Source organism: Trichomycterus rosablanca, chromosome 19, assembly GCF_030014385.1.
Source record: "Trichomycterus rosablanca isolate fTriRos1 chromosome 19, fTriRos1.hap1, whole genome shotgun sequence".
In the NCBI taxonomy this organism is placed as follows: Eukaryota; Metazoa; Chordata; class Actinopteri; order Siluriformes; family Trichomycteridae; genus Trichomycterus; species Trichomycterus rosablanca.
In genome coordinates, this window is record NC_086006.1 from 23,692,990 (window position 1) to 23,705,430 (window position 12,441).

The 12,441-nt window shown below is 34.8% G+C and overlaps 1 protein-coding gene across 1 annotated transcript; it reads left to right on the top strand.

Moving 5' to 3' along the window:
• Positions 1-4,606: 4,606 nt before the first annotated feature.
• On the top strand, positions 4,607-9,943 carry iyd (iodotyrosine deiodinase). Its single transcript, XM_063015299.1, has 5 exons — positions 4,607-4,833; positions 6,776-6,970; positions 7,506-7,665; positions 8,564-8,720; positions 9,011-9,943. The coding sequence occupies exons 1-5, from the start codon at positions 4,635-4,637 to the stop codon at positions 9,191-9,193; spliced, it is 894 nt and encodes a 297-aa protein (XP_062871369.1). The 5' UTR covers positions 4,607-4,634; the 3' UTR covers positions 9,194-9,943.
• The last annotated feature ends 2,498 nt before the right edge of the window (positions 9,944-12,441 follow it).

Consider the following 12,441-nt stretch of genomic DNA (forward strand, 5'->3'; position numbering starts at 1 on the left):
ATGAAGTTACATTATAACATTATATAGTATACTGTGGCATATGATCAAGGGTAATACTTTTTTACAAATCAACCTAATTTTAGTTTACTACATTTAAAATGTGTTATCTGATATACAATAAAATAAATAGTAGTTTGGGGCTGAATATGCTTCATTTTACAAACCAAGATGACAACGACATGTTGCCAAAGTAGACATGTGGATTTAATAATAAGCTTTGTGAGTGAATTTGTTAGACACTTTAATGAAAGGAGACATGTAGCAAATAATATTGTTAAAACCTTTAGAGGTGTTTAAACTTTCTCAAAGAGTTATGATATCAAAATAACAAAGGGCTAATGGAAGTTCATTCAGTTTTGTTAACATCAAGTAGAACCCCAAAAACGTATAGTTTTTTTTTCTCATTTAATTTTAGTGCAATACGATAACAAAACAAAATTATTGTGGGTAAAATTATTTAAAGAATTTTAAGCTTAACTTTAAGAGTTTATGATTAAAATCTTCATCGAAAATATATATATATATTTTTTTTTTACCAGTGAATCATATAAATCACTAAACATTTATTTGATGCTCTACTGATAAATCATTTTGGTGTTAATATATCAGAACAAAATAACTTTCATAAATTAATTTAAATAAAAATCATGTTGAGTGTAAAACTCACATGAATTCAGATCAGGTTCTTAAGACTGGGGTTGCATTAATGAAGATTGGATATGTATTTTATTTAAATGATCTCATTTTAATGTGGCCCAGATCTTCAAATGTTCTTAAAAAGGTCTGATTAGTTTTGATTTGTGCTGTTTTTTGTATGTACATCACCATAAAAAGGAAAAGAACAGATCTGGTGATTTTTACCTGCAGTGTGAACGTATCCTTTGTAAGCTGGTGAGAAGGTCTGATCTGTATTTGTGTGTAAATGAGTTTTTTTTTTAGGGTCTTTTTATTCTTGTAATGAATTCAATAAGCATTGGGACTGTTGTATTTGAATTTTCAGTTATTGACATGTTTAATTTTGCATGTTTGAATAGAATTTTTTAGCACAACACTTTACAATATTTGTTTTTATATCTTTTTGATATTTTATTATGAATTTTCATTGGCTGTAATACTGCAATATGTGTGTTTATTTGTGTTTTTTTTTATTATGCAGTGTGGTTCATTTTATGTTGTTTTAATTACAATAAAGTAAAAAAGACTGAATTTAATTTGAATTAAAAATTCAGCATCTGTTGCATGTGTTTAATATTGTACGTTTCTGCTTTTTAATGTATTTTTTGACTGTGCACGTTTTTGTCGTCCAAAAATAGAAAGTATTTACAAGACGTATTTGTATTTATTTTATGTTTTTAAATTTGTTATGAGTGGTATAACATGGAGCTGTAGCAAGCTGACTAGACTGGCCAATTATTTAATACTCATATAAACATCAGCTAACATGGTTGTTGACGTCTATTTTACAGTACTGTCAACTACAAAGAAGCCGATTATTATATTTATGTATTTAAAAATCATTTTAAAACTAAAGGCATTTACATACTTGTTTTGTATTAAAGACATCTCTTGAATAAAGTACAAATACATATAAAAAGTGTTTATTACATTTTAATTTCTTATTAGGCACTAACAATTACCGTTTTGGGGGATGGAATGGGTTTTTAGACGGTATTTGATTTGTATATCTAATTATTGTGTGATGAAACATTTTACACATTAAAATGGAAATAAGGACGCGGTCCCTTTAAATTTCATAACCCACTTTTCAAGGCGCGTTCACGAGAAGCAGCGCTGTGGCCTCAAGGTTAATGTGGGGATCGAATCTAATGACAGGCGCGTTCACTTTTCACGCATGCGCTGATCGGCATAAACTAGCGATTAGCATACTGTCGGTACTGACATTAAATCCAGTAACTTAAACTACCAAACATAAACAATGTTAGTCAAGAAGGGTCTTATAGCGATTAAATTAATGCATTTCTTATTAATTACTTACCTATAGTCAACCCCAGAGCTATTGGTACCATTAGTGTAATATACATAAATCATAAAATGAAAATCCAACTTTTGATCAAAGTAAATTCATTCAGTTAAATAACAAAGCCGTCATTAAAAAATCATTCTTTTTTTCACAGCTGTTTAACAGAACCATATGCTTTACTAAATCAGAATCTGAAAACACTTCTGAATCCAAAATAATTTTTGGATTAACAGTTTAACAGTTTCCAGGATTATACATCCTTTATTTTTCATCTCACCTTAAGGTTTTAACAGGGTTGAGGTCAGGGGACTGAATTAAAACAGACTTCCTAAATTTTTAGCAGTATTTATGGACATTTTTTATTTGTGTAGCTACTTTTAAAGCCATTGCATGATTTTTTTGTGTAATAAAAATCTTAATAAATGACTAAGGATTTTTGGCCTCTGTGGCACCTCACGTTTATACTTTATTAAACCAGGCAGTCTGGAATAACTGCTTAACACTTTTAAACAACTTAAAGTAAAAAAGTAAATGGTATCTTTTTAGTTACATTTTGTTTATAAGAAAGCAAAAGGAAGGTAGCAATATTTGGGAAGCATGGTTTTGTTCAGGAATACATTTTAATAAAGATTTATTAATATTTAGAAATTACTGTAATGTGAGAGTTCTCTTTTACCAAATACTGTAGTTTTAAATTAGCTGACTTTAGTTTCTCCTTCTCTCAAAAGTATCCTCTTCTATTTGTGTACAAGATTTTCTTTTTCTTTGGTCCCAACCCCCATCCCCCTGTCCATACAGCATCAGACATGCCATACAGATTCTTCAGTGACCTACACATATCTACACGCCTCCAGTAAAATCAGACCATGAATCACTCCCATAATTAGACAGGCGTAAAAAGGCCTAGAAATACTTTACAGTTTTAACCTTATTTCTACAGTTTTTACTTCATATGTAGCATAAGTGTGATTATCATGGACAAGGATTTTACTATTCACATTTTCCCTGTGATAAGAAAGAAACAGGAAACCTGTTTAGTCATATACTACTATAATGAAAGTCTATGGTCACTTGGTGATGTTTGTATTTATACATGTATAATATGTGTCTATACTAGCCGCTACACTTAAGATAGTACTGGATTTAAATGCTTATATATATTGTACTGTAGGCTGTTATGCAATTGAAAAGGGCCATAAGAGTATCTAAGAGCAGCTATAATGGGTGTTACATTAAACCACCAATGGCAGCAATTCAGAATTTATTGCTGATTAATATTTTACAGACAGTTATTAACCAACTTATGTAATGAAACCCACAGCTACTTAAGTACACTTTAGAATCTGGGCACAGATTCTTGGTATTGCATCATGCAGCTATGTGTATTTCCAAAAGAGAGGTGATGGTTGGGTCAAGGCCCCGTGATGGATTGGCGTCCTGTTCAGGGTGTGTTACTGCATTGTGCCCAGTGATTTTAGGAGTGAAATAAAAAATGAAATGATTAAAAAAGAAAGTGGCACATGTACAAAAAGAGAAGCATGATTGAAGAAAAAAAAATCAAGTAATTAATTAGCAATTTATGCCTTTGTTAATTAATTAATTAATGCTGCTGCTTTATTCATTTAGATTTGAAAAGCACCAACTTTAAAGTAAAACTCACTAAAATGAAATCTTACTGTGTGGAATCCCTGTCTGTCTGCAGCTTTTCAAGACAAAGAAAGAAAGCTTCTTTTCTCACACACAGTTTACATCCCTCCCTGCTGCTGTTTCTGCTGAGATTGGAGGGCGTGAAATTGCATGCTGGGATGCGATATGTGATGCTGAAATTTGTGCAGGCAGAAAAGTTCATCCATTTTCATTTTAGGATTATGAGCTGCATTAAATTCCCCCTACACTGACACTGGGATGTAATTAGCATTAATGATGGGTGAACATCATGAGCAAGGTTGAGAATTATTCTGAAGCTGTTCTGAATGGCTGATGATCATGCTGTCAAATCATATTTCATAAAGTATTAAATTAAACATATTATATTTAAAAAGCATTCCATCAGTCTGTCTATCTAACAGCCTATAGATACGATATTATACTGATATTATTCAACATTCTCAAATCTACAGCACTCAGTGATGTTTTTCACATTTTATTGTGTTGTGGATTTGATTAATAATGGATATATTTCATTGGAACAATAAATTTTATTTACAATGTATTCAGAACCTTTATTCAATACTTTGTGAAAGCCACTTTGGCCACAGTCTAGGCCACTCAAGGCTAATCAGAGACCTGCCATTATCATTGTTAAGTTGAAAAGTGAAGTCACCCAATACATGTGTTGAGAGAGTGCAAGCTAAAATACTTGCTTTTGGATGTCAAGGGTCCACATTGCATTTAAAGCACCCCAATAAGCACACTTACTCCACTGTGGATATGTGGTATTTAGTACGCTAGTTGTGGGGGGTTTAAAGTAATTTGGAACATGTGTGTGTGTGTGTGTGTGTGTGTGTGGGAGAGAGAGAGAGAAAGAGAGAGAGAGAGAGCTTGGGTAAATCATTAACAGGTTACGCTCTGTAACTTTACCTCTACTGTCTGAACACTGGTTACTTTGTTCAGCTCTCTTCAGGATTCTGTCCTGTACAGTCCCGGCTCTGTTATGGCTCTTATATCAGCTCTGACTCCACTGTTTGTGGCTATATTATGTGTGGTGATTGCCTTCATGTTTAAATCTAGACAGAGATCACAATCCTCCTCAGATAAAAAGACTTTCAGGAGTAAGAGATCGGAGACAAAAGCCCGGCCCTGGGTGGATGAAGACCTGCAGGACGATACAGAGATCAGCAGCAGAGACAATGGTACCAACCAATACTACAATGCTTTAAACCAATAATAACTCAGCATTTCTTATTTGCAGCTTTTTATCAGAGTTTTTTTGTCATATGAAGACTTTTACTTTGTAAGCTGTTACATTTGTTTTGATATCTGTTTTTCAATCCAATTTGGAGTTACACCTTTCCTTCTTCTTTTTGCACTGTCAGTGTGGATTTACTCTATTTCAGCGCACTGGGGTGATTACCTGACACCCTCAAACAGGACTGTAGGGTAGCACACACCTCCTGTGTGTGTCTCGATGTGTGAATTTGCCATCCGCAGATTCTTGCAGAGAGCCTAAGCAGACATGAAGAGCCAGGCTTCTCTCTCTGTTATTCATTTGTGCTGGTGTTTGAACGAGATAGTAGAGGTCACTCTTGAAGCAGCAAGAAAGCCACACCCCATCCAACCTTCTTAGAGAGAATTGGGCTATTTTGAACTTCTACATTTATTACTTGTTGATTTAAGGTTCTTTTCTCAAAAACCCCACCTCATCCCACTTATTAACACTAACCATGGATATCTCAAAGCCATTTATCAAGATTAACATGAATAATATATAAGGACAAGTTTAGAACCTTGGTAGAATTACTTATTAGGATAACTATGTGTTTATTTGACCATTTAGTTGTTTGTTGGCCTGCTTGTTGGCTAGTTTTAAATAGCCATTAGGCTACACTTCACACAGCTCACAAGTACACCACTCCTCATCCTTTCTGGAATAATGGACACACAGTCTTATTTTGCATTTAATTATGGAAGTCAAGCAGTTTTTTCCTACAAACAACATCTAGCCAGTCTAAAAAAATGTGAAATCAGAGCACAGTGCTATAGTTAGTGCTTATGCTATTTTGTATCAGCTGTGGATCCGAGTCAAGCACCACCTCTTCGAAATAGCAAAGCAGCTGTGGTATTGTGTACATTTTATGGGTCAACATATTCAATGTATTGGAACTCTGCTCTTGGCTACTATGGCTAAATGTATTTGTATCAGAAATCACTTATTACTGTGACTTTTTTTTTAAACTAATGTTATTTTAGTTATCATTTTGCTTACCAATTCTGGTGCAACCAAACCTTTTCTGTCAGATTAAAGGGTAATGTACAGCAAGTTTAAGGTCACTTGATGTTTTGCTAGAATATATTAAGTCAACATAAAAACATTAAGTTATTTAATTATTTGATATGCTATATGTAGAAAGTTGTAGGAATTCCTGGTTGGCCTACTGTAAATGTACAAAGCCCTGTATACATGTGTACTCATGCAAATTTCTGCATTCTAATAAATGCCATTTTGCCCCTGAGAGGATACTTGTGGAGCATGACGTCAGTTTCATGGGATCTTGATTCTATAAAAGTGTCCTGCACAAAAGAGCATTCAGTGTTTAATTTCATGCTGCTGGAAAGGCCTGAAATGCATGAAGTGTTTAAGTGTTCAATAATCTCACTTTCCTTATAAGGTTTCTAACCCTGCATGATTGTTTAATGTTTTTATAAAAATATATAGAGCAGAGGCAAAAGGTCTGACACCACTAGTGATTTTGCATCTATTTTGCATTTTTATTTTTTCATTACAAATATCAAACCTCAAAGCTTTCCAAAGTACATCAGGAAGTACTGACTGGACTCTACAGTCTCCTGACCTTAACAGCGTCAAGCATTTATGGGGGGATTTGATAACAGAGAAATCCAAGCATTCAGTAACATCACAAAATGATTATTGGAATCCTGCTTGGATATCATAAGATTTTGCTAAAACTTGTAAAGTCCATGTTAGCTCCAGTGCTTACTGTCATTACAGCAAATAAATGTAATTTCTTTTTAAAATGTAACTTTTTACCCAGTTTATTATGCTGATTTTATGACATCCAAATGTCCGGGTTAATCAAAGTTGATTGACACAGTCTCACTTTTCCTTTATTGCAGAGGACGATGATTGGGCAGTTTCAGAGTCAGAGGATCTTCCTCATGTTCCATACACGCCTCATCGTTACTCTGAGGAAGAAATGCTGGAGCGCTCCAAACATTTCTACAAACTCCTGAATGAGCGCCGGTCAGTGCGCTTTATCAGTCCAGAACCTGTACCTCGAGAGGTGATCGATTATGTGATACGCACTGCAGGTACTTCCTACACCACACTCAATACCAGCAGATACTGCTGACATCAGCATGACGTTGTTAAACTATGTAAAATATTCATGCGTTGATCAGGGTGAGGCTCGCCAAACACAAAGATGATCCACATATGAACTCGTCTCGTGCAGGTGAAAAGATGCAGTCGGCTACTATTCTCAATCAGGGCGGGATCGGCATCAGAGAGGACGCATAATGCAATTGGGTAATTGGATATGCTAAAAAAGTTGGTTGAAAAAGGGGAGAAATTGAAAAAAAAGAGGAATTGGCTGCTGGAAATGGGTTGTGTGCATGAGAGTTTGGTGGTCTGCGTTGAATTTAAGCCCTGTCTAGGGTAAAATTCCGTCTTGTGTTTAGTGTTTCTGGCTGTCACTAGAACCACTGCGACTCGGATAAAGATGAAACTAAAATAAAAACGTATAAATGAATGAATGAATGAGTTTATTTTTGGTTCACTTTTTAATTCAAATTCTGCTATATGTGTTTTTTTTAATATGTTTGTGTGCACATGTGTGTTTGTAAGGCACGGCTCCCAGCGGTGCTCACACCGAACCGTGGACCTTTGTGGTGGTTGCCGACCATGAGACCAAACACAAGATCAAAGAGATTGTGGAGGAGGAGGAGGAAATCAACTACAAACAGAGGATGGGAGATAAATGGGTTCACGATCTGCGCAGACTGAAGTAAGGACTGTGTTTCCCTGATAGATAGAGTGTTTCTGTTTGGTAGGAAGGTTTCTGTCAAAGGATTTCCTAAAATGAGACAGTATTAAACACCAGCACCCCCTTGTGGTACAGTTCTGTATTTATGATTAATTATGGCTCACTGAAATTCTTTAGTAACTGTTTCAGCCTAATGAGGGTTGTGCTGGGTATTATTATTATTATTATTATTATTATTATTATTATTATTATTAATTATTATATGATTATTATTATTATTATTAATAATAATAATAATAATAATAATAATAATAATTATTATTATTATTAATAATAATTATTATATTATTATTATTATTAATTCTTATATTATTATTAATAATAATAATAATAATTATTATTATTATTATTATTATATCTTTTGCATTTTCTTGAGATGCTTATAAAGGGGCTGGAATAATGGTAACAATAAGGATAATCAAACATTAAATTAAACCAACAGTCAAACATGTAGTTGCAGTGAATTGGTGTCAAACAGCTGTCTAGGTTTGTTTGTTTGTTTATTAGGATTTTAAAGTCATGTTTTACACTTTGGGTACATTCATGACAGGAACGGTAGTTACTCATTACACAAGACTCATCAGTACACAAGGTTATATCGAACACAGTCATGGACAATTTAGTGTCTCCAATTCACCTCACTTGCATGTTTTTGGACTGTGGGAGGAAACCGGAGCACCCGGAGGAAACCCACACAGACACGGGGAGAACATGCAAACTCCACACAGAAAGGACTCGGACCGCCCCACCTGGGGATCGAACCCAGGACCTTCTTGCTGTGAGGCGACAGTGCTACCCACTTAGCCACCGTGCAGCCCCAGCTGTCTAGGAACCCTAACTGATTTTTTTTCCTGTTCAGGACTAACTGGGTAAAGGAATATTTAGAAACAGCACCATATCTGATTCTCGTCTTCAAGCAGACCTATGGTATTCTGCCAAACGGAAGAAAAAAGACTCAGTACTACAATGAAATAAGTGTTTCCATCTCATGTGGCCTTCTGCTGGCAGCTTTGCAGGTTAGATAACATACACATATACAGGTGACAAATTATAGAAAAATGTGTGTACTGCATGATATAGTTAAGCAACTAACATCCTAGTATGCTCTTAAAGGAAACATGCCAGATAATAGGGGCTTCAACCATAATATAGTTCCATGTACTTCATAAAAGGCACAGTCAAACTAGCCCATATACGTATATTGGCACATAAAAGTCATACAGGTCATATAAAACTGTATGCATGTGCATAATTTTCATTCATGTGGTGGGTGACTGATAACTCTTTTTTTCCAATCCTTTTTTAGAATGTGGGTCTGGTGACTGTGACCTCCACACCTCTGAACTGTGGCCCTCAGCTCAGGCTCCTCCTGCAACGTCCAGCCAACGAAAAACTGCTCATGTTGCTTCCTGTCGGCTACCCAGCTTCCGACGCCACTGTACCAGATCTCACCCGCAAAGAGCTCAAAGACATCATGGTGTTTATGTGACCTCATTAAAATTCAAACATTACCCAAATGTTGACCCCATGCCCCTGCCTTGTAATTGGTGTTGGACTGATTGACATTCATTTAATGTTATTACAACTGAAAAATGACACGTGACATAATGACTTTGTTGGTTTAATGGATTAAGTATTGTTTTACTTTGCACAACTTAAATGTAAAATATAAAATTAATCCTATTTACTGTTGTTATCCAAGCTTTAAATGTTTTATGTAGATACAAGTTGCACGTTTTGATAAGTTGTGAACAGTGTCACACATATTCCTTGTTTTTCGGTGGTTCTTCTGACTTTCCAGGCACTTTTTTCGTTCAGCATAAGGTGACAGTTTTTGTTTTTGTTCTGACTCTTGTAATCAATGTACTTTTTGTATGGGTACAGATTTGTCACCAACTGTGCCTAATCATAATCCCTAATGAAGAATTACGAAGCCATAGCACAAAGCTTAATGTCATTCTACGACTATTCACACCACCAGAAGTTATTGTATGAATATTTTACACAATTCCACATTCTTTTAGAAAACCTACAATGAACTTATATAAATTAAAATGTGTATATTGAATTTTAGACAGCTAATGTTTTACTAAACTTAAAAGTTAGACTTTATTTTACAATTTATTATTGAAACATTTAAGTTTTATTTTACAATCTTTTGTTTTGATTTATTATTGAATTATTTAAGTGTTATTTTACAATTTAAAACTGACATTAAAGTTGAACTTTTAAAGTCAAACTGCTGTACTTTTCATTAAGAAGTTAGAAATGTAGTTTAATCTTAACTTCTTAGAAAAAATCTTAGACTTTCAATTTTCTCCACATGTTGACTATATAGGATATATATATAAATTCAAACAATATTTTGATACATTTAGCAGCTAATTTTTATTATTAGTATTATTATTGATCCTCCTCCTGCTGGTACTCGCCCAATGACTTTTATTTTGTGAGTGCATGTGTGTACATGTGAGCTACAGTTTGGGTTTTGTGTAAAAGAGTGTGAATGTGACTTGTTGTGTGTAAGTGTGTGTGAGTGAGAGAGAGAGAGAGAGAGAGAGAGAGATAGTGATAGTGATAGTGATAGTGATAGTGATAGTGATAGTGATAGTGATAGTGTATGTGAGTGTGTGTTAGAGTCTGAGAGCGGATGTGATGTAGATGATCTGACCGGTGTTCTGTCGATTTATCCTACCCATCGATTTGTCCTACTGAGCATGCGCACATCGGTTTTGACTCGTTGCGGGGAACGCCTATAATTCTGTGCTACCTTTGCCTAATTTATTTGTTCTAGCGGTTAGTAACGTATGGTTTCGTTTTAATTCTTTAAAAAGTTTAAAGTTTAAGTGTATGTAATGATGTTATTATGTGACTTTAAAAAAAAAAGCTATATAAAAATATTCAAAGTGCTTAAATGAGCTGTACTTGATTGATTACAGTTAAATAACTGTGTATCTTAATAATGCTGTGTTAACGTTGTATTTAACCACGTTTATACATGCCTTTGGTAATTTTAGATGCGTTTTTCATACATCTAGAAAAGCCAATCATTTTTAAATAACCATCTGCGACCTTAACATTATGACAACACAAAATGTATTAGGTTATTTTTCAGTTTTGTGCTTTATTAGCAGTTCAATATGTACAGTAACGGTTGTTTGAAGTTAAAGTTGAGTTTAAAGTGAATTACTGAATGAATATGTTGAGCATTTATTACGTTTTTTATGTACTCAGTTATTTGTATATGTACAACTATTTTTTGCTGCTCCCCTGTCAGTTTAGTTCTAATTATTTGAGATTAAGATGTTCTTCGGGTTAGAATATTATTTACTACAAAATCAAAATGTACATACATCATACACACATACACATATATATATATATATATATATATATACATACTGTATATACATACATATACTGTATATACATATAATACTCACTACATAGCCAACACTACATATACACACTACATAGCCAAAAGAACTCGCTTGTAGTTCTACAATTACTGACTGTAGTCCATCTGTTTCTCTGCATGCTTTGTTAGCTCCCTTCATGCTGTTCGTCAATGGTCAGAACCCCCACAGAGCAGGTATTATTTAGGTGGTGGATCATTCTCAGCACTGCAGTGACACTGCCATGGTGGTGGTGTGTTATTGTGTGTTGTGATGGTATGAGTGGATCAGAAACAGCAGTGCTGCTGGAGTTTTAAAATACAGTGTCCACTCACTGTCCACTCTATTAGACACTCCTACCTAGTTGGTCCACCTTGTAGATGTAAAGTCAGAGACGATCGCTCATCTATTGCTGCTGTTTGAGTCGGTCATCTTCTAGACCTTCATCAGTGGTCACAGGACACTGCCCACAGGGTGCTGTAGGCTGGATATTTTTGGTTGGTGGACCAATCTCAGTCCAGCAGTGAGGTGTTTAAAAACTCAGCACTGCTGTGTCTGATCCATTCATACCAGCACAACACACACTAACACCATGTCAGTGTCACTGCAGTGCTGAGAATGATCCACCACCCAAATAATACCTGCTCTGTAGTGGTCCTGTGGGGGGTCTGACCACTGAAGAACAGGGTGAAAGCAGGTTAAAAAGTATGTAGAGAAACAGATGAACTACAGTCAGTAATTTTAGAACTACAGAGTGCTTATACATGATAAGTTTTTCAGGATGAACTCAAGTTCATATGCATGTATAAATAGCTGGAGGTAATATTGTTATTGAACATTTTAAACTAGTTAGAATTTTGCTAAACCAGATTTTGCCACTGTCTCCATTAATTAATAGGAATTATAAAGCCAAGTGAACTTCATGACAGCAGGGCTGAGTGGTGATTTAAGACAATGCAGAGGATTACTGCATAAGTTGCTCCATGCTGCAAGACAGAGCTGACAAGAGCATGATTGAAATGATAGATATTTAGAGCAGCTATATTATACAGATATACAGATATATTTTATCTAATTTTACCTTTATTATTAAAAAGTTATTGTGAACATTATTTACTGATTTGTACAGCATTGTTACCTGTTTTACTCAGGTGCAGTGTGACAGTAGATGGGTACATTTTAATGTGCAGAATATAACAAATCACACCCAAAATACATATGTAAAAAATGTAGACACATCCACCAGAGACTCAGGATGTGTTGTTGTTAATAAACTAGTTTAAAAATTACACAATTATTTGAGATGTATGGGCTGTATAGTGGCTCAGTGGGTAGCTTTGTT

What these genes read in the sequence shown, in the direction of transcription:
- iyd (XM_063015299.1), top strand. Translation starts at nt 4,635, where the DNA reads ATGGCTCTTATATCAGCTCTGACTCCACTGTTTGTGGCTATATTATGT. An exon ending in GATCAGCAGCAGAGACAATG is followed by an intron (nt 4,834 to 6,775) that starts GTACCAACCAAT and finishes CCTTTATTGCAG; the next exon opens with AGGACGATGATTGGGCAGTT. An exon ending in TTATGTGATACGCACTGCAG is followed by an intron (nt 6,971 to 7,505) that starts GTACTTCCTACA and finishes TGTGTTTGTAAG; the next exon opens with GCACGGCTCCCAGCGGTGCT.